This window comes from Egretta garzetta, unplaced genomic scaffold, assembly GCF_000687185.1.
Source record: "Egretta garzetta isolate BGI_Z169 unplaced genomic scaffold, ASM68718v1 scaffold268, whole genome shotgun sequence".
NCBI classification, from domain to species: Eukaryota; Metazoa; Chordata; class Aves; order Pelecaniformes; family Ardeidae; genus Egretta; species Egretta garzetta.
In genome coordinates, this window is record NW_009260600.1 from 808,063 (window position 1) to 826,932 (window position 18,870).

The window sequence follows — 18,870 nt, forward strand, 5'->3', positions numbered from 1 at the left end:
CAAATAGCTTTTAATATGGCATTTCCTAAGATTACTGAATCAACAGCAGAGTAGCAAATTTCAGTTGCCTGTGAAAAGTTAAAACTATGACTGTGTGAGTCAGGTGGTGGAAAGAAGCAAGTTTGGTAACTGGCCATAGTTTATTCTGTCTTGATGCCTCAGATAAGTAACCTGAGGATATGTAAAGAGTTTATTGCCTTAAGCTCCTGTTTGAGTAAATCAGGGAAAGAACTACTGCCTGTTGCCATAGGTGCTGTCTGTCTGTCCCTTTGGCTAGAGAAGTAGCTTAGATTATTAATTTTGTTACCTAACCAACCTGTGTACAGTTAGGTGAGATTCCTGGTGACTAGACTTTTCTGAGATTTCAAAGTATTCCTTGTACAGAAACTTTGTCTTATCTCAGCCCTAGACATCAGAGGGTACAATTTTGTGTGTTGACCCTGAACTGATTTGGGGACTTCATTAACAGTTTACTTTTGGTCAGAATTCAGGTGAAATTTCCTTCTTCTACCAAGGGTTCAGTGTTTTATTTTGTTAGATATTTGAGGACTGATTTTTAAAAATCATCCCATTAAGCAAATCACAGCCTAAATAAAATGACTGACACCCCACAATTTTTAGTAGAACATCAAGATTACTGTGATTACACCCATGTGTACCTTTTTTACAATCAAGAGCAATTAATCTTTTTTTACTCCTCTAGTAAATACTATTGGCAATTCATACACTTCCAATTTTCTGATGTGTCTTTTAGGAAACAAAAGGCTCCTCTCTTCTATCCTGTTACTTATCGACCCAGAAATTATCCTTTCTTTCTTTAATGTCCTTGAATTAACAAAATTGAGACTGAGCAGTAGCAGTACGTAAAAACAGAGGTTTCTAGGCTTTCTACTTTCCACCCCATTAATTGATACTTAGGGTTTCCTGTTGCATTCAGGAGAGAGGCAGGAAAGTAATAATACAAAACACTTTTTTTTCTTTTAAGCAGTGTCATTTTCCATAATAATCAGCTGGCCTATAATTTGAGTGTCAAACAGGTGACAGTTGCATTTTGAGTGTATGTTGTCTTGTTCTTCCAAACCATTCAAAACAGTCATTGATCACAAAAAAAGGAAGTGTAGAGGTGCATATATGCAGAGATTTCATGTAATTCTTTCACATATGTGGGCAAAGTGATACAGGATTGGTGGGAGGGAGTACTGCAAAGAGTTTGTGCAATGCTACATTTGCAATATGACTTTCTAATGTAGAATCATAGAATCATAGAATGTTTTGGGTTGGAAGGGACCCCTAGAGGTCATCTAGTCCAACCCCCCTGCAGGAGCAGGGACACCGCTAACTAGATCAGGTTGCTCAGAGCCCCGTCCAACCTGGCCTTGAATGTTTCCAGGCATGGGGCCTCCACTACCTCTCTGGGCAACCTGTTCCAGTGTTTCACCACCCTCATTGTAAAGAATTTCTTCCTTATATCCAGTCTAAACCTACCCTGGTTTAGTTTAAAACCATTACCCCTTGTCCTGTCACAGCTGGCCCTACTAAAAAGATTGTCCCCATCTTTCCTATAGGCCCCCTGAGGGCTCCAGAGCTGGATGCAGTACTCCAGGTGAGGTCTCACCAGAGCAGAGTAGAGGGGCAGAATCACCTCCCTCGACCTGCTGGCCACGCTTCTCCTGATGCAGCCCAGAGTACGGTTGGCCTTCTGGGCTGCCAGCGCACATTGCCGGCTCATGTCCAGCTTTTCATCCACCAGCACCCCCAAGTCCCTCTTGGCAGGGCTGCTCTCGATCCTTTCTTCCCCCAGCCTGTACTGATACTGGTACTTACTGAATGGCTAAGCCTGCCTACATTACTCTTTGGTGGGTGGTGGGGTTTTTTTAGTATAACCTTATCTAGCAAGCAGTTTGTCCTGTGTAGGAGGATGCTCGTCACAGCTTGTTACACAATTTGGCATCTTGTAGGAGAGAGTTCTACTTAATAAGAGGTGTTTCCTGCCATGTTAGACAGAAAGTCTTGTACAGATCAGAATTGATAAGGGACAGTGCTGGTCCTTAATCAACTGACAAAACTTGCCTGTTCAGATTAGGATTTGGTTGAAAAATTACCCGCTCCACTGATGGCTCTTGATGCCATTCAGAACAATATCCAGAAAATATCCATTTTAGATTGTAATGCAAGATCAGATTTTTCTGTCCTCCTGAGGACAGAGGAATTATCTAATAGTTTTTGCTGGAGTCAATGTCTAAGGATTTTGCTTCATTTAGAAATTAATAAATCAAGGTGTTTGTTTTTAAACTAAAATCTGTCTTTTTTAAAACTATAGTGTTCTTAAGACCACAAAGAAATTTGGAATCAATAGACCCACAATTTACAATTCGAAGGAAAATGGAGCAGATGAGAGAAGAGAGAGAGCTTGTGGAACAGCTACGTGAGGTATGTGTTGGTAGAATTCATTTGTTGGTAGAATTAATTTGTGCTAATGGAATGTATTTTTTTTTTAATTTTTCTTTGGGAAAATTGTCTAAGTAGGAGAACATTAAAAAGGTTAAATGAGGCAATATTACTTCTCCAAATCACACTGATGAGACTGTTCCTGAAGTGCTTCATTAGATGTCTGTATTTCAGGAAGGGTTTTGTAAAAATGGGAAATAATCATGGGAGTTACCTGAATGACATACAGTTAAACAGCATGCCTTGCACTGGTGGAATTAAGAATTTATTTAATTTCATCAGAAAGATTGAAGTGATCACTTAAGAGGTAGAGAGGTCTAGAAACTATTTCCTAACAGCAGGAGAAGTTCATTCTAGCAAGTAAAAGGCATAATGAAATCTATTAATTATTAATTAAAAATGAAGTTAGAAACTTTTTTTTTAAAGCAGATAACTAATGCTTGAAACAACGTTCTTGGAAATGAAATTAATATTTCATCACTTGAAGATCTGAACATACAGATAATTTCCTGATACTTTGTTTTGAGTATAGAAGCTATAGCCTGATGCAAAAATTGCTGCATGTGTGGTTGCATAGGGTCTGTGTTACACAGCTAATACCTAGGTAGTGCTGTTTGTATGACACCGATTTGTGTCAAAAAAAAAAAGAAAATGCTTTTGCCACATGGAACGTTGTGAGCCTGAACCTGTCAAGGTTTCCTGTTATGTCATGTTACCAACAGAAGAGATGGTATCATTGCACTCCTATTGGCCAGTGCAAATCCTGAAAGTGTGGTAGGTGAATTTGATATCACAACCGAATTACAAGATTATTTGTTCTTAACATCATTAGTTTTATGGAATGACTAATTCAAAAATTACTCATTTATTTTAAATAACATGTCTTGTATTATTTAATCTTAAAGCAAGAGGATTCACTTTTTTCTCCTTACCAAGTAGTGTTCAAAAGGCAGGTGGTTTAATGTAAAAGTATGAGGACTTTTAGACATTCACTCTCTTACCTCAGGCCCTCACCTGCTTTAAGTCTGGATTGATCTTAGTTTGTCTTGCTGAATTTTTGAACAGAACAGATCTAGCTGAAGAGTCAGCGTAGTTGAATGTAGTATATTACCAATTCTAAACTTGGATGGTGCCAAAAGGACAAGATGCAGGAATTGGATGAGACAGAATTACTGGTAATGCAGAAGAAAATGGAAGCAGCCGTAATAAACCGCAGCCAGATGTGGTCCTTCTGAGAGTAGTCTAGTCAGCAGCATCAATGCAGCTTTTTGCGTTTCTTTTTAGAATTACCACAAGTATGTAGCAAGTCGGCAAGTAATTGTTCCTAAAAATAACGTCCTTGAGGTTCCTGCCTTGTGCATTAGTTGAGCTAATCCTCACAGTGAAAAGTAGAACAAGGTTATTCACCATATTAGGCGTGATCATGGAGACTTAATAGGGATCTTTCTATATTGTGTTAGTATTAGGTATTACCAGTAATACTGGCTTAATGTGTTGTTGACCATCAGCTCCATGCACTATCCTTCTTTGCCCGCACCCTGAATTATTGTGTCCTGAAATGAAAGTTCTGTTGTCTCTTGTGAGAAATTTGATTACAAGCCAAGGAGTGATGACAGAAGCTAGAAGATTGGCCCTGTTTGGAAGCACATAGTGGGATTTTTCTAATTAATAAAGTTTACTCTGGTATACTGGGTCCTTTGGTGACAGAAGCAACCTCCAGACCATCTCATTATGTACTGTACAGGAAAATAGGCCAGAACATGTAAGTCATTAAGTTCATACTTACTGAATAAACATATTTGTTAGTATATTTTGCTTTTGAATTGTTTCATGGTATGTTAGACTTCAGTGAGACTCCACAGAACCTGCAGCCTTAACCAAGTTGGGCACTAAACAAGGAGGACCAACAGTACTCAGGTTCCTTATTTAGAAATCTAAATGCACAGTTACATTTAGCTCAACCGCTTTACCTCAGCTGTATATTGTGAGAACATTGGTGTTTCTCCCATATGTTCCCCCCCTTTTCTTTAGAATGGTGTGTTTTTACAGAAATTGTTTCATTTCATAAAACTTTTTCTTCAGAGACATACTTATTTTTCCTCCATTGCAACTATTTGGTTTTGTATACATCCGTGTATACATTTCAAGAGTGATTTGACACTTATTATTGAACAATAGAGTCTAGTAAGAAATACTGGTTGATTGTTGTCACTCAAAGGGTAAACTCTCAGTAGTTGTGACATGCTAAGTGGAACAAATTGTCTGCTGCTGTAGTATGGTTGATTCCGAAAGAGAACAGTCCTTCAGTGGTGACAAAACTGAAAGAGAATTTATAGACTTCTTGAAGTCTTCAATTTTAATTAAATCTAGTCTGAAACAATGAACTGGCATGGAAATAGTGTTGTGGGTGCGCTGTGCTCATAAAAAAAAAAAAAAAAAGACGCACCCTGATCTGTACTGTGTAGTCTCCCAACAGGCAAATAAGTTTTTTAAGAGAAGGAATTTTTAATTCATTAACTTCTATAAACGTGTTTGTAACAGATTTGGGAAAAGGTCTCAAAATGTATAAATTAATATATAACTTTCTGTATATATCTCATATACCAAAAATATTTTCTAATGCATGAAATAATGCAAGGTGAAAGCAAAACATATTAATACACGTGATGTACTGCCTCGTTTGGCAGTTGTGAGACCATACATGTGAGTACTTGAGTAGTGTGTCTAGTAAAGGAGAAACTGGGAAAATATAATGAAACCCCAGAGTGAGTTCAGGATCTCATCAACACATACAAATATCTTAAGGGTGGAAGTCAAGAGGACGGAAGCAGTCTGTTTGCAGTGGTGTCCAGCGACAGGACTAGGGGCAATGGATGCAAACTGAAACATAAGAGGTTTCAGTTGAATATGAGGAAGAACTTCTTCACTCTGAGGGTGGCAGAGCACTGGAACAGGCTGCCCAGGGAGGTTGTGGAGTCTCCTTCTCTGGAGATATTCAAAGCCCGCCTGGATGAAGTCCTGTGTAGCATGCTCTAGGTGAGCCTGCTTTAGCAGGGGGGTTGGACTAGATGATCTCCTGAGGTCCCTTCCAACCCTTACGATTCTGTGATTCTGTGATTCTGTGAAGCTACTTCATGGTGAGGGCACCCAAACAAAGTATGTATGAGGAAGAAGCTAAGAGCTGGATTTCTTTTGCTTGGAGAAAAGAGTGCTGAGAATATCCTATGACTGTCCTCAGCTGCCTGAAGGGTAGTAATAGAGAAGATAAAGCCAGTCTTTTCAAAGATGCACAGTGAAGGAGTGAGGGGCGGTGGCACAAATGGCAGAGAAAGAAATGTCAAGTAGCTTATAAAGAGAAAATTCTTTGCAATAAGGGTGGTGAAGCACTGAACAAGGTTGCCTGGAGATGCCGTGGAATCTCCTTCCTTGCAAATATCCAGAACTTAACGAACCAAGGCTCTGATCTCATTTCAAATTTGTTAGACCAGGTGACCTTCAGAAATCCGTTCCAACCTACACTCTGCTTTGCTTCTAAAGAGAATAATCTGTTTTCATCTAAAACACCCAGCATAGATCGAGGTAATGTATTAATAGAGAATAATGACATTAAGGAGGTTCAACTAGGAATAAGAAATACCTATTTTAAGATAATGGAGGTAATTACCTCTGAGAGTTAATCTAAGAGTTATCTCTAAGCATAGTGTTGGAATGTTTTCAAGATTGGAGCACAATACAGGAAACTCATAATATGTAATAATCTTACTGTAGGGCTTCTTCCTGGAAAATTCTCCAATATTTCCAAAGTATTTTATTTTGCAATACCAAATTATTTTCAATGAGGTGACAGTTTTACTTAACAAGTGTCCAAAAATTCTCTTTTAAATCTGAATGTTTTGCCTTGGCTTACCTATCTTTCTGGTCACTCTAGTGCTTCCTAAGTAATTTTTAGGCTATTTATTGAACATACATAAAATTATACATGTTCCTTTTCTGGGTTAAGTAAAGGTGTCCCATTCAGCTTGGCAAAAACTGGTGGTTAATGGCACTTAACTTTGGCAAGAGAATTTGGGGATGACGTGTCATGAAACCAAGTCTGTATGTCCCTACATACTACCATACCCTACCTATCCCTGATTTGCCCAAGATTTTGTCGCCACAAGCACCATCCACATTGGGGTCCAGTTCCCATTGCCTGGAATAGAGAAGAGGAAAGAATCAGTTTATTTATAATCGGTCAATAATACAACTACAATCAATTAACAATTATGATCTTACAACAGTCCACGCTTTACTTAGCACTTATACGTATGATGTCTATTGATAAAAACAATGCCCTGTTTGATAGCCAATGGGCAACCTTATCTTGTCGGGAACCAGAGTGTCCAAATTCTTTCAATAATTCATAATTACCTTGGTGCCATTTGCTGTGTGCACTAAGAGGAAATCCCGTAAATTTGATGGTATTAGCATTAGTCAGATCTTGTACTTGATCTTTTAAACGTTAGTATTTCTTGACCTTCTCTGCCTCTGTGTCTGCCATAGAAGTTAACTTACTCCTGTATCTCACTATTACATCTACTACCAAAGCTTGGTTTCCTTTAACGAAGGCCAAGTCTGGCTTGTATAATTCGTTTTGTTTGCCTTTCAACAGCGGTTCTTGGAATACAACCCATTCTTTCTTTTTTGCCTCCTCCATCAATAGTTCACACAATTGGTTATGCCTTTTAATCCTTGCATCTTGTACTGCTGGGCAGTACCCAATGATATGGGAGAGGGTCTCATTTTCTGAGCCACAGTGCCAGCACAACTTGATCTGGGTTTCCTGTCTACCCCTTGCCAGGAATTCTCTTGTGGGGTGTACATTCACTCTTAGTTGTAATGCTGTAATGAGCTTTTGGAGGGGAACGCCCCTGTAAAATTCTATCCAGTTGTTACTGATCTTTTCCCGCTCAAAGCTGGCAAATCCACAGACCTGGGATACCAACTTGGTCCAAAATCTTCAAAGTATTTTATTTTGCAATACCAAATTCTTTTCAATGAGCCATCAGTTTTACTTAACAGGTATCCAGAAATTCTCTTTTAAATCAGAATGTTTTACCTTGCCTTACCTGTCTTTCTGATCACTCTAATGCTTCCTAAGTAATTTTTAGGCTGCTAGGGGAAGATTGCCTTTTACTCTCTGCTTGTACAGTGATTGACATAATGTAGTTTTGATTCAAAGTGCTAAAGATAAAGAAAATTTGAGATGCATAGGTAGAAGACTTGAGGAAATGGTGAAAGGAAGGAGCCGCATGTAGTGCAATTGCGTGGCTAATTGCATGCATATGTGGGTTTATATGTATGTATAAAAATAAATGCACGTTGTGACAGCAGCATTTGAAGTGTTGAGTTCTTTTAAAGAAGCTTACATAATTCAGTGACCAACATAGGATAGAGGGGGTTGGTTTTTAGTTTTCAAAGAATCAGTTATATAAAGGTAGTGTTTCTTGGTAAACCAAAACTCCAAAACTGGCTACGTGTCTACAGTATGGGAGATGGTCAGGATATTTTTTCCCCCATTTTTTTCCCTTCATCCATTTCTTATATTAAAGTGTGTGTGTATTCTTCATTTGCAGAACATTGAAACACGACTAAAGATTTGTTTGCCTGAAGACTTGGGGTCCGCTCTGATGGATGGTGTAGTTCTCTGCCATTTAGTAAATCATGTTCGTCCTCGGTCTGTAGGAAGTATTCATGTACCCTCACCCGCAGTAGTAAGTCGAATGTTTCTTCTTACATTGGGCTGTGGGAGGCAATGTTTAAAAAATTATTTTTATTGCCAAATGATTGGTTACATAAACCAGGTTGCTGTTCAATGAATGTTCTTTGCTGTTAGGGGCAACTTTCACATTACTACAAATTCAGATGTTCTTTAGCCCCTTGTTTGTTGGTTGAAGAAATAAGATGTTAACTTTAGCAATGTCTGGTTTAGCAGATGTCATGTAACTAAAGCACTTAAAGCAGCACTTACAGGATGATATTCTTCCTATTGTGTTAAATATAGAAATTATTCCTTTTCCGTGCAGACAGAATGGAATAGAAACATGTGCTGTAGTGGTTTAATATTGGCTTGCCAAACCTAAGGACCTGAAGATTTCAGGACATAAAATCTATATAACCGCTGTGTGTGCATTGCTTGAAACTTGGTATTTTCTGTTTATTGATATATTTTTCTTGGTCAGATCTTTGTTCCAGATTTCTGATACCAGTCTGGTTCTGAAGAGGTTTTGTATGTTTTTAGAGTTAGATATTCGATTCTGAGAACAGCATGTGGATTTTGGAGCCAATCTATAAGAACCTCCAAGAAAACAGATGTTAAGAAAAAGACATTTTCTCAGATGGTCTAGTTGGAGTTTCTTTTACTGTTGCTTGGTTTCAAATTACTTCTGTCTTTGGTAAAAATATGATATTGCCGAGATATGCAAACTTGAATTTCTGGGGCAAAACCTCAAGTTTTGTTGCTGGGTTTGGGTTTTTTGTTTATTTGCTTTTAAGAAAAAAAAATCTTGTGGTGTTTTCTGTAACAAAAAGCAAATATTTTAAATCCATTTTCATTTTGTTTCAACTTTATATTGATGATGATCTCTTGCTTGAAACAGCTTTCAAATTACTTTAGCATAGAAAATTGGTTCTTTACAGTCCCTGCTACTATAGTGAGTTCTTGGTTTAAGTGGATATTCAGCAATTACCATTGGTTTACATCTTGCATTAAAAAAGTAAAATAGTGAGGAGTTGGGGATTTTTTGTAACATCATATTTCTGTAACTATTTGGTGAGTAGTCCTGAGTTCTACAGTAATGGGAAATTTCTTCTTCAGAGACATGAAAATTGTGTATAGTTACTATACATTTGTGAGTACATAGAATATTTTGAAACTAAGAGCCTGTTAATTACAGTCTGTATGCTGAAATTCTTCATCAGTTTACTTCCTATTCAGAAAATCAATGTTGTCTATCATGGATCATTGTAAGAGGACAGTTTTAGAACCTCACAAGCTGGATGCGAACAAGTAGAGATCTAAGTGTGCTGATGACTTTAATAACTAAGTAAAAGTACATGGCATCCACAACTTACTTACTCAGATTGTATTTGTAAGCAAGATGTTTTTAGAGTGGTAGGAAAAAAAGTTGAGCAGAATTTTATGTATTGTTTTCAGAAGAAATATGGAAATGGTGCATCAGTACAAGAACAATGCAATAGATTAATTTATTGACTGAATGAATGTTATTGACTTCTTTATTTCTTCTTGTTTTTACAGCCTAAACTTAGCATGGCCAAATGCAGGAGAAATGTGGAAAACTTTCTGGATGCATGTAGAAAACTGGGGATACCAGAGGTAATTTAATTAAGTCTGTCACTTCTAGATGATCAGAAATGCAAAACATATCCTTCAGCTTTAAAGTAATTCATAACTTTATGAACTACAGTTTTTCAGCCATAAAGACATATTATTTAAAATTTTATTTAAATAATGTGATTTAATACTACTTTAGTGCATTTAAAGTGTCATAGCACTTAAGAATTTCAACTTCTGACTTAAATTAATAATTTGATACTATCCCCAATACCTTCTTATCTTTGCCATGGAAAATAAATAAGGTATATGGTAATTAGGTAATATGTAATTAGGCAAAAGTCTGGGTTTTTTCGTTATACAACATAACTGTATTTTTACCTAGTGCTTTTAGAATACCTAGTACTTTTTTACCTAGTGCTTTTAGACTTCATTCTTTTTAATTATTGATTTTCCTTTTTTTACAATATTAAGTACTGTATAGTATGCACTGTAAAAGTGACTAATAACACACTCGTCTCTTGTACTGAAACACTTCTGCAGTGATCTGAAGAAAACCCTTGTGTGTTAAGTATGGAATGTACATATGAGTAAGACTGTTCTATAATGTAGATATAACTATTTCAGAAGTTGGAAATAAGGCAATTGCAGTGCTTGGTGTTTTCTGTTTTTCATTTAAGAATGGCAGCATTCATCATGTAATTTATTCTCATATTAATAAGGAAAAATATATTTATAACTAATGTAATGAATTCTGGAGTTTCATTGGGAATATTTCAAAGATTCCCTTATGGTCTAGAAGTACCTATTAAGAGAAAGTTAATTTCAAATACATGACCCTCAAAGGAGGTAAAAGTGTTATACAATTTCTTTTTAATCTAAAACCATGAAAACTGCACGATGTATTTTCCCTGTGTCGTGCCTACATATGACAATATAATTAAGACTGAGTTCTTTTTAGTATGTGTTTCAAGAATGCTCAAAGAAAATACTTTTTTGTATCTCCTCCACCACACCCTTGGGGAGCAGATGGTAATGCAAAAATTTCACACTGGGAAAGAATTCCAATTTGTATTCTATATATTTTATTTATATTTTAGCACTTGATTTGGAGGACAGCAAAAGTTAACAGTTCATTTTTGCTATTTATAGGAATTTTGAGGGGGAGACTTTTATTTTACAACTCCAATGAATGGTTCATCATAAATGTAATTCGAGACACCCCCCTGAGTGTTATGGGCTGGCCCTCTAAGTTGTAATGGATGATTTAGTTCTTGTAATTATGTAATTTATTATACTAGATTGATTTCATATTAGAGGTAAAATTTTACTTCAGAGAAGATCAAAATCTGAGTACTGTGGGCTTATAGACATGGAGTGGTTCTTAAGCTGCTCCAAAATTCATTGTCTTAAGACACATCATAAATTTTTCAGTGAATTAGAAGACAAGTCAGGTTTTTTGAGATACAGCCCATTGGGAAAGAAAAGGCCAAGAGCTGTTTTCATTGTTGTCAAGAGATCTTTCAGAAATGGAAGTAAGCTGGAAAAATTTATAAAGATCTTTGCAGTGCCATTTTACAGATGGGTAAGCTAAGCCTTTACTCTGAGGGTGGTTTTTTTTTTTTAATTTTGGATTTCTAGAAGTAAGCTTTCTGGAAAAATACCATTTTGTTCTCTATCAATAGTTCTTTTTATATACTTATCACCCCTCCTCTTTAAGCTTCCATTGAAATTAGTGTAGAATTCTTTAGATTTTTTTTTTTTTTGTAATTTATTAAAGTGTATATTTGCAGTGCTGCACAGAGCATTAAACACAAGACCAGATCTTACCAATCTGATTTATAAACTAACCGTCCTTACGAATCTAAATAAGCATTAACTTCTTTTGAGGGGAAAAACTCATTCACTTAAACATTAAATGAACAGCTTGCAATTGTAAACTTACAGTAGATTTAAGTACTCTGAGGATATTCTTTTTTGATTAGCTATCGGCAATTTGCAAATGTATATGTTTGCTATATATTATGTTGCAGAACTAGGTGGTAGATGATAGAACTTTGTTGCATTTTGGAGGGACGTGTATTAGGAATACAAAGCTGTAGGATAGCAAGTATGGCAGGTAACTGTCAAAGTTTTTAAAGAACTGCAGATGGTGTGTTTAATGCTGCTTTGGGTTGATGAGTTGTACATTGCCTAACTACCTCTGGACAAGCCAGTAAAAGGAATGTAGTGAATTATTTCCTTTTTTTAAAACAAGCATCTTATGGGAAAGTGATAGGTTCCACTTATGGATCCTAATACCCATAGTTACTGGGCTTTTCTGTGATATTTATGTTCATGTTTAGTTCCTGAGAATTACCTTGCAATTCTGCTGCATGGGTTTTTTTAAGGATTTAAAATTGTCATAGTTCCTGTTGGTTTGTTTTCAGTTATTTATGGAATGGAATAGAGTACATGCTATTTCCCGAAATCCACAGGTTTAGAGCAATTTCCTGTCAAATCGTGTAAAATGAAAACAGGAAAACAGTTAAGCAGTTACTGTGTCATGCTGAGGTGCATGGTCTCTTACTTCTGTGGTTTTCAACATTCAATTCTTGGGTCAAAATTGCTTTCCCCAGAATGATCCTGGGAAACTTCATCCAAGTGTAGAAAAATGCAATTGGTCCCTTCCAACCCAAAACATTCTATGATTCTATGATTTCTATGATATCCAAATGTGTCATAATAAGTATCAGGAGTTGGCATCTTAACCAAAGAATCACAAATACAAAATTCAGGAACATGAGCATCTTTTCATAATGACCTGGTATGTAGATGATTCTGAAAGCCATTACCTGCCAGATGAGAACTTCAGTACAATGGGTGACATGTTGAAATCACTTTCTGTGAATGGCCATATGCTGCTCCTGATCATATGCAGAAGGGATGTGCTGGATCATATGCAAAAGGGATGTTTTAAGCATATGGTTCTGATCCTTTAATAAGAAACTAAATAGCAAGGCTCTTACTGCACCGGTAGGCTAGCAAAGTGTGAGAATGGTAGGACAATCAGCTTGTGTCCAGTTTTGCCACTAACTTTTCCTGTAGAGCCTTATTAATGATCTTTGTAAATTATGTTTTTTTGAGACAAAACAAAATTTTTGTTTGATGTGAGAAAGGGACGGCAGCAGGTGAGCGTCTGAAAGCCTGAAGATTCAGAAAATGTCTGCTGTGCCCCTCAGGAGGTATGACAGAAAAGGTGCGATCTTTGTCACTTAGAAAAGTACAAAAACAACTTTATTTTACACTGTAAACTGAAAACTGTCCAATTGCTTAATCTCCTCTGTAACAGTGACAGAATGACAAACAGCCCTGCTTTTTGGTTGATACAGATTGAATAAGCAAGGGGCAGTAGATGTGTGGTAAGTCAGGGGTGCCTGTCCTGCTGCATTTTTCAGAACGACGTGCAGTACTTGGATGGCGCCATTCACTGCAGTAGTTTGTTAATGTCATACGAACCCACTAATGACACCCCCTATACTGCTTACCCAGTCTGCCTATATTGCACCCACCCTCTCACACTTTCTGGGTTTAAAAAAAAAAGAGGTTTTGGGTTTTTTTATTTATTTCTCACTGTGTGTAAGTGTGGCCTCCAAAGTGTCAAATGTACCAGTTCTAACGCAGTTTTACTCTTCTTGGTGACATCTCATCCCAGAGGTATTAAAAATGATCAGAAGAGTCTGAATTATTATCATATGACTATGTATGTAAAGTTATGGAAGTATTTTGGTTTCAACTGCTCTGTCATAAACCCAGTAACACTGTGTGTTTTAATAAAGACAAAACTATTCATATACATTTCTTCAACTTATCAGTTACCACATTAGAATCAGTATTCGTACTAGTAGCAAAGTAGTAGACTTTCCCATTTTAACCTGCAAATCAATAAGTTAATTAAGGTAATCCATATTAGAGAGCATTTTTTCTTCTGTACTTTCAGTAATGTTAACAAATGTTCCTGTCAAAAGGAAAAAATACCTGATTTGTGGTGGGTTGAATGATACTTTATTACAAGTGAGATTTAGACCAAAACAAAGCTGTAAATGCAATATGTTATTTGAAAGGCAAAAGTTACAAGTTTTGGTCTGCATTTCTTCTAGTTCTCAATTATGAACAAATATGGCATATCAGAAGTAGGACCTTTGAAACATTTTGTCAAAAAAGAAATTGAACAAAGTATTTTCAGTGTTTGTGAGCCAAAATGCAGAAATTATCTTTTTACAAAGACACAAATTAATCTTTATTATCTGTAACTTACAGTAATGTAATATCTTAACAGTTTAGGTACTTGAGCATCTTTTGGCCCTTAATGGGGTCTCCTCAGGTTAGACAAATTCGGTAAAGTTGTTACTAAAAAAAAAAAGGAAAGAAAGACTTTCCCCACATACGCACACACACTTGGTCAGTCTTCATATAGCTTGAAAAAAAGATGGACTTAAATTATCATGATTAATACTACAATGGTAATTTTTGTTGCTAAAAGATAGTGATAAAATGAAGTCTTTCACAGCCAGTTGTTACAGCAGGTTTTATTGAGTTTCTGTGTTCCAGCATGTCAGCAGTTGTGCAGCACTATTTAGTGGCACAAGTTATTTCTCAGGTGGGAATAAGAGACTTCTGCCATGTCTCTCAAATTTTCATTCAGCTACTTGGTGTACACACGCTGAACAGAAAGGAGTGTGGTGGTAAGAAATGGCCTCTCAGGTCATCATAGGAAGATTCAGATTACAAAAGGCTTAGCTGTGCCCCTTCCTGTGACTCTCAAGTCCTGCAAACGGGAGCTATTACTGCGTCTCACCACCTCCTCTGAAAACTATGTTGCAGTGTCAGCCAGAATTATTCTAAAAATCAGTGTGGTTTTTGGTAGTGTAGGAATTGCAAATTAAGCAAAACAAACAGGAAAAAAAACCCAGGAGGCTTTTGTATGCTAAGACTGGCAGAACAAAGTAAAAGAAGCAACCAAGCAGTGTCAAGTGTTTTATCTTCTATCTACCTATTAGTTGTTCAACTGGTAATCCTGTTTCTCAGTTTAATGCAAGGTATATTTTCATTACCACTTATGCTTGTTTTCTGATCAATTCACATAATCAGTTACTTCTCCATAGTTTCATCATGAGACATCCATGAAGTTGCAGTAAGTTTTATCAGGTATGGCTCCTTTCCCCACCCTTCCGTTCTGGGCTCGGTAAAGTACACTATGTGGCCTACAGTATGGAGTTAAGCAGCTCAGTATGCTGTCAGAGTACTGAAAGCACAATTCTGAGGTTCCTTTCATTTATGTTTTGAGTATAGTGCGTATCCACTACAGATTTCATTCTTTAATGCACTTCTGCAAACTTACTCTTGACTTTTTTTTACCAGAGTCAAAATCTGAGGAGGTTGGCTTTGAAATGCTCTCCATTTTCACAGTCACTGCAGGAGCATGTAGAATGAGAGTGGTTGGTGCACACAAACAGCTGGTTATGCTTTTGTCGTTCCACTTCTGTCTTACTGTGTTTATTCTGCGTGCATGACTTTGGCAGCTGTATGATTTAGTTGCCTAGCTTCATAGACATAACAAGTCAATCCATAAATGTAGTATTAAGTATCTTTTTAGTTCTTACTAGTAATAACTTCAGTCTCCTAAATGAGAAGGGTGGTGCTTGTGATGGATGGTGGCTGGTCGGTTGTCTTTGATGCTTTGGGTGGGGGTCATGTACTTTTTCACTATTTCGCGATGTCAAGTTTTAGTTTGGTATTTTCATTTCACAGCATGTGTAAAAATTCTGGTAACTTCAGTGGAAATATGTTCACCATTACTGAAAAGCTATATATATTTTTTTTTTATCTAGAGTTACATTACAGAAGTTTAAAATACACACGCAATATAAACATTTTGCTTACGAAAGTGTTAATGTAACATCAAATTATCCATTGTCACAGAACACAAAAAATAATCAGAAATGATCAGACATTTCTCAGCCTTCCCTAGGTTTTGCTGATTTTCACTAAAGCACAGCATGGCAGTTCCTGTAGGAAGTCTCTTCTGCATGTGTTGGCTGGTTTTGTACTCTTTGGCTTCTCCTATATACTGCTTAGTGTCCAAATCTCTGGTTAGCAAGTTCTTCATTCTCCATTTGACTGCAGTAGGGACTGTTGGGAGGGTGGTGTGGTGGTGGACAAAAATTATTTAAAAGTCCTTGTTTTAAAGTTCTGTCAATTTTTTTAAACATAAATTTAATTTATGTATCTTAAATATTCATTTTTGTGATAGATTTGCAACAAGTACAAATTAAGTCTTGTATGCAATTTTAAAATTAATCCAGCATTTGCTGGGGGTTTATTGGTGTCTTTGGTAAAAGCACAATCTATTACTTAGTTGATTGTCATGAGTGAGTAGTTTGTCCTAAAACTAGTTTTTCTGGTAAGCAGCTTGTGGGTATAGATGTTCTTGAATGCAGTACTAGTCATATCCCATTTTTAAATAAGATCAGCATGTTTTGTTCTGTCTGTAAGTCTTCATCCTTTAGAAAAAGCCAAATACAATTGCACTGAAGTTTATTATTGCACTAGAATTTTGAGTTGAAAAAATGCTGGAAAATTACTGTAAAAATGACAGTGTTGTTGCTAGGCAGGGTGTTTTTTCCCCCTCTGTGCATCTGCTGGCCTAAGTAACAAATTTAAAATTTTGCAGCTTTTAACTCCTGTTAAAGCTAGAACCAGGCATGGTAAGCAAAAAACAAAAAGGAAAAAAAAAAAAAGTGTCACTTTTTTCTTTGTGTATGAGTAATAGTTCTGACCTGCAGTTTCAGTAGTCACTTTTCAGGATAGAGGGGCCTTTTCAATATTTTGAAGTTTAATTTATTGCCAGCTAGACCTTGAAACTCTACAGTAACAGAAAAGAGACATCTGAACTTCCATGTCTTCATTTGTTGGGCGCGCTGTCAGTTCATTAAGCAAGTGAAACTGAAAAGCTACTAAAGAAATATAGTGTTCCTCTGAAACAGGGGATCGCTTTCCTACTTCCTATAATTTTATTCCATAAATATTCACCATCTTTGATAGTAAGGCCTCATTTGCAATGTAAAATGGTATATCTTTGGTTGCGTTTTGAAAGTTCTAGTCCTTGCTTTATTTGATTATAATGTTAAATTTTGTGTGTGCATATTGGTATTAATTATTATTACGTATTACGCTTCATTTTGTATAGCTAGTCTAGAGTAAATTGCTATGTGAAGTCATTGATACTTTCCAAAAAAGTGTGGGAATCTAACCTCCTAAGGAATTTAGTGTCAAATTCTTAAGTTTAGAAACTTTATTAAAATTAAGTATGATTAGTGCTACATTGACTTTTTCAGTTTCCATCCCAGGGTATCGTTTAAGATGATATTTGTATACCAAGTTTTAGATTATGTATTATATTAGAGAATTTTGCATACTTCTAACAGTTTCTTTAAGTACTTTTTCTTGAGACTTCATATTGCTGCTGCTTGTGCTTTTAACAGCTTTCTAACCCACTGTTCGCTATTGTATAAGTTAGATTTTACAACTGGTTCCATTTAAGCATTTGAATAAGGCCCACGTGTGCAGATCTCATTAGAATAAGTGGATCACATGCACCTCCTCACCCTTGTGAATCTGGGCATAATTTTGGAGGGATTTGAAGGACTGAGGTCTTCTATCTTAAGATTCTGATATTATATGATAGCTTGAGTAACTAGAGGAAATATAAGAAAGCTGGGGTGTCTAGCGAGGCAATATTAGGAAGAAACTATTCCTACATGTTTATGCTAGAATACTGTGATAATTTATTTATCAATATCTTTCTATTTTTGTATTTTTAATTTTATGCACTGTTTTTTTCTGTTCTAATGGCTGCCCTTCGGGATAGGCTGACCTCTGCTCTCCGTATGACATCCTGCAGTCGGATATTCGTCACATTCGAAAGACTGTTGACACTCTGCTCGCCCTCGGGGAGAAAACCCCACAATCAACTTCTACCTTTCGCTCCTGGGATCTAATAGGCTTTTGTCTTTTCCACATACTTTTTATAGTCTTGATGTATATAACTTATCACTGGAATGTGCTAACAGCATAACCTGTTCGCATGTGCACACAAACTTTCTGCTTTGTCTCTGACAAATTACAGGTACTTAATTTCCTTCCTTTGTCTTGCAAACTTCTCCCTTTCCCTTGCTTCCCTTCCTTGTAATAGCTTTATTAATCTCTTGAAATAGTGGAGAGAGGGAGTAGCATCTTGAAGGCAAGCCCCATCTCTTCTCCCCCCTCCAGGTCTAGTTTAAGAACTTATGTACCTCTTTATTTATAGTTTGTTTTCTTTTAAGTTGCCTAGACTACACACTAACTGTGTTAAAGCAGTGAAGCTACTCTTATCCCACTTTTGGGTGTAGACTAGATGTGTATCACAAGCTAACCAGAACTGAGCCTCTTACTTTTTGTGGAAATCCAAGAATGCTGCAGGTATTGAAGCAACCGAGGTGGCACTTCAACAGATGATAGTATTGTCTGAGTTGGTGTCAGTTATCTCAACATACATTGTGTTAAGAGCACTTGGAGAACTCTTTCAAACTGCTGTTATTTTTTTAATCCTTTAGATTACAAGAGTGCTGTAACTTTAAAGACTGTTGGTCGTCTCTACTGTTCCAATTAAATTCCTTACTGGAGTAGTTATGTTTTCCTACTTACATTTTGTTTTCCTCCAGATTCCATAGAATAATCTTTTTCTTCTGTTGCACAAAGCAGTGTTGAACTGCTTTTAAACACTTGCTATGTTACACCCCGAAGATGACTGTAAATTAGTAGTGCGTATGAGTAACCCATAATATGCCAGGGACTTCAGAATGTTTCAGGATGAAGAACGTGGAGTACAGTGTGATACAATAAGACAGTTTGAGAATAAGCTGTTAGATTCCTGTATCTGCCATTCTTATGTGTGACGTCAAGCAAGTCACATCACTATCTTGTCTGTTTCATCACCTGTGAAAATGCAGGTTTTGTTTGTTTGTGTAATAAATGTAACAAAGACAAGATAGCTAGGAAAATAAATCATC

The 18,870-nt window shown here is 36.6% G+C and overlaps 1 protein-coding gene across 5 annotated transcripts in view; it reads left to right on the plus strand.

Annotated features, from left to right (window-relative positions):
- LRCH1 (leucine rich repeats and calponin homology domain containing 1) overlaps positions 1-18,870 on the plus strand; it is a 68,826-nt gene that overhangs the window by 40,758 nt on the left and 9,198 nt on the right. For 3 of the 5 annotated variants that reach the window (XR_004842764.1, XR_004842763.1, XR_004842762.1), the window contains 4 exons: positions 2,321-2,430; positions 8,064-8,201; positions 9,746-9,823; positions 17,691-17,948. Coding sequence is in view for 2 of the 5 variants with exons in the window: in XM_035900333.1 (XP_035756226.1) it covers positions 2,321-2,430; positions 8,064-8,201; positions 9,746-9,823; positions 12,940-12,963 (350 nt within the window). In the remaining 3 variants the exon portion in view is untranslated. Of the gene's footprint in view, positions 1-2,320; positions 2,431-8,063; positions 8,202-9,745; positions 9,824-12,939; positions 14,159-17,690; positions 17,949-18,870 lie in introns of those variants that run through there. The other 2 variants (XM_035900333.1, XM_035900334.1) reach the window with 2 other exon arrangements.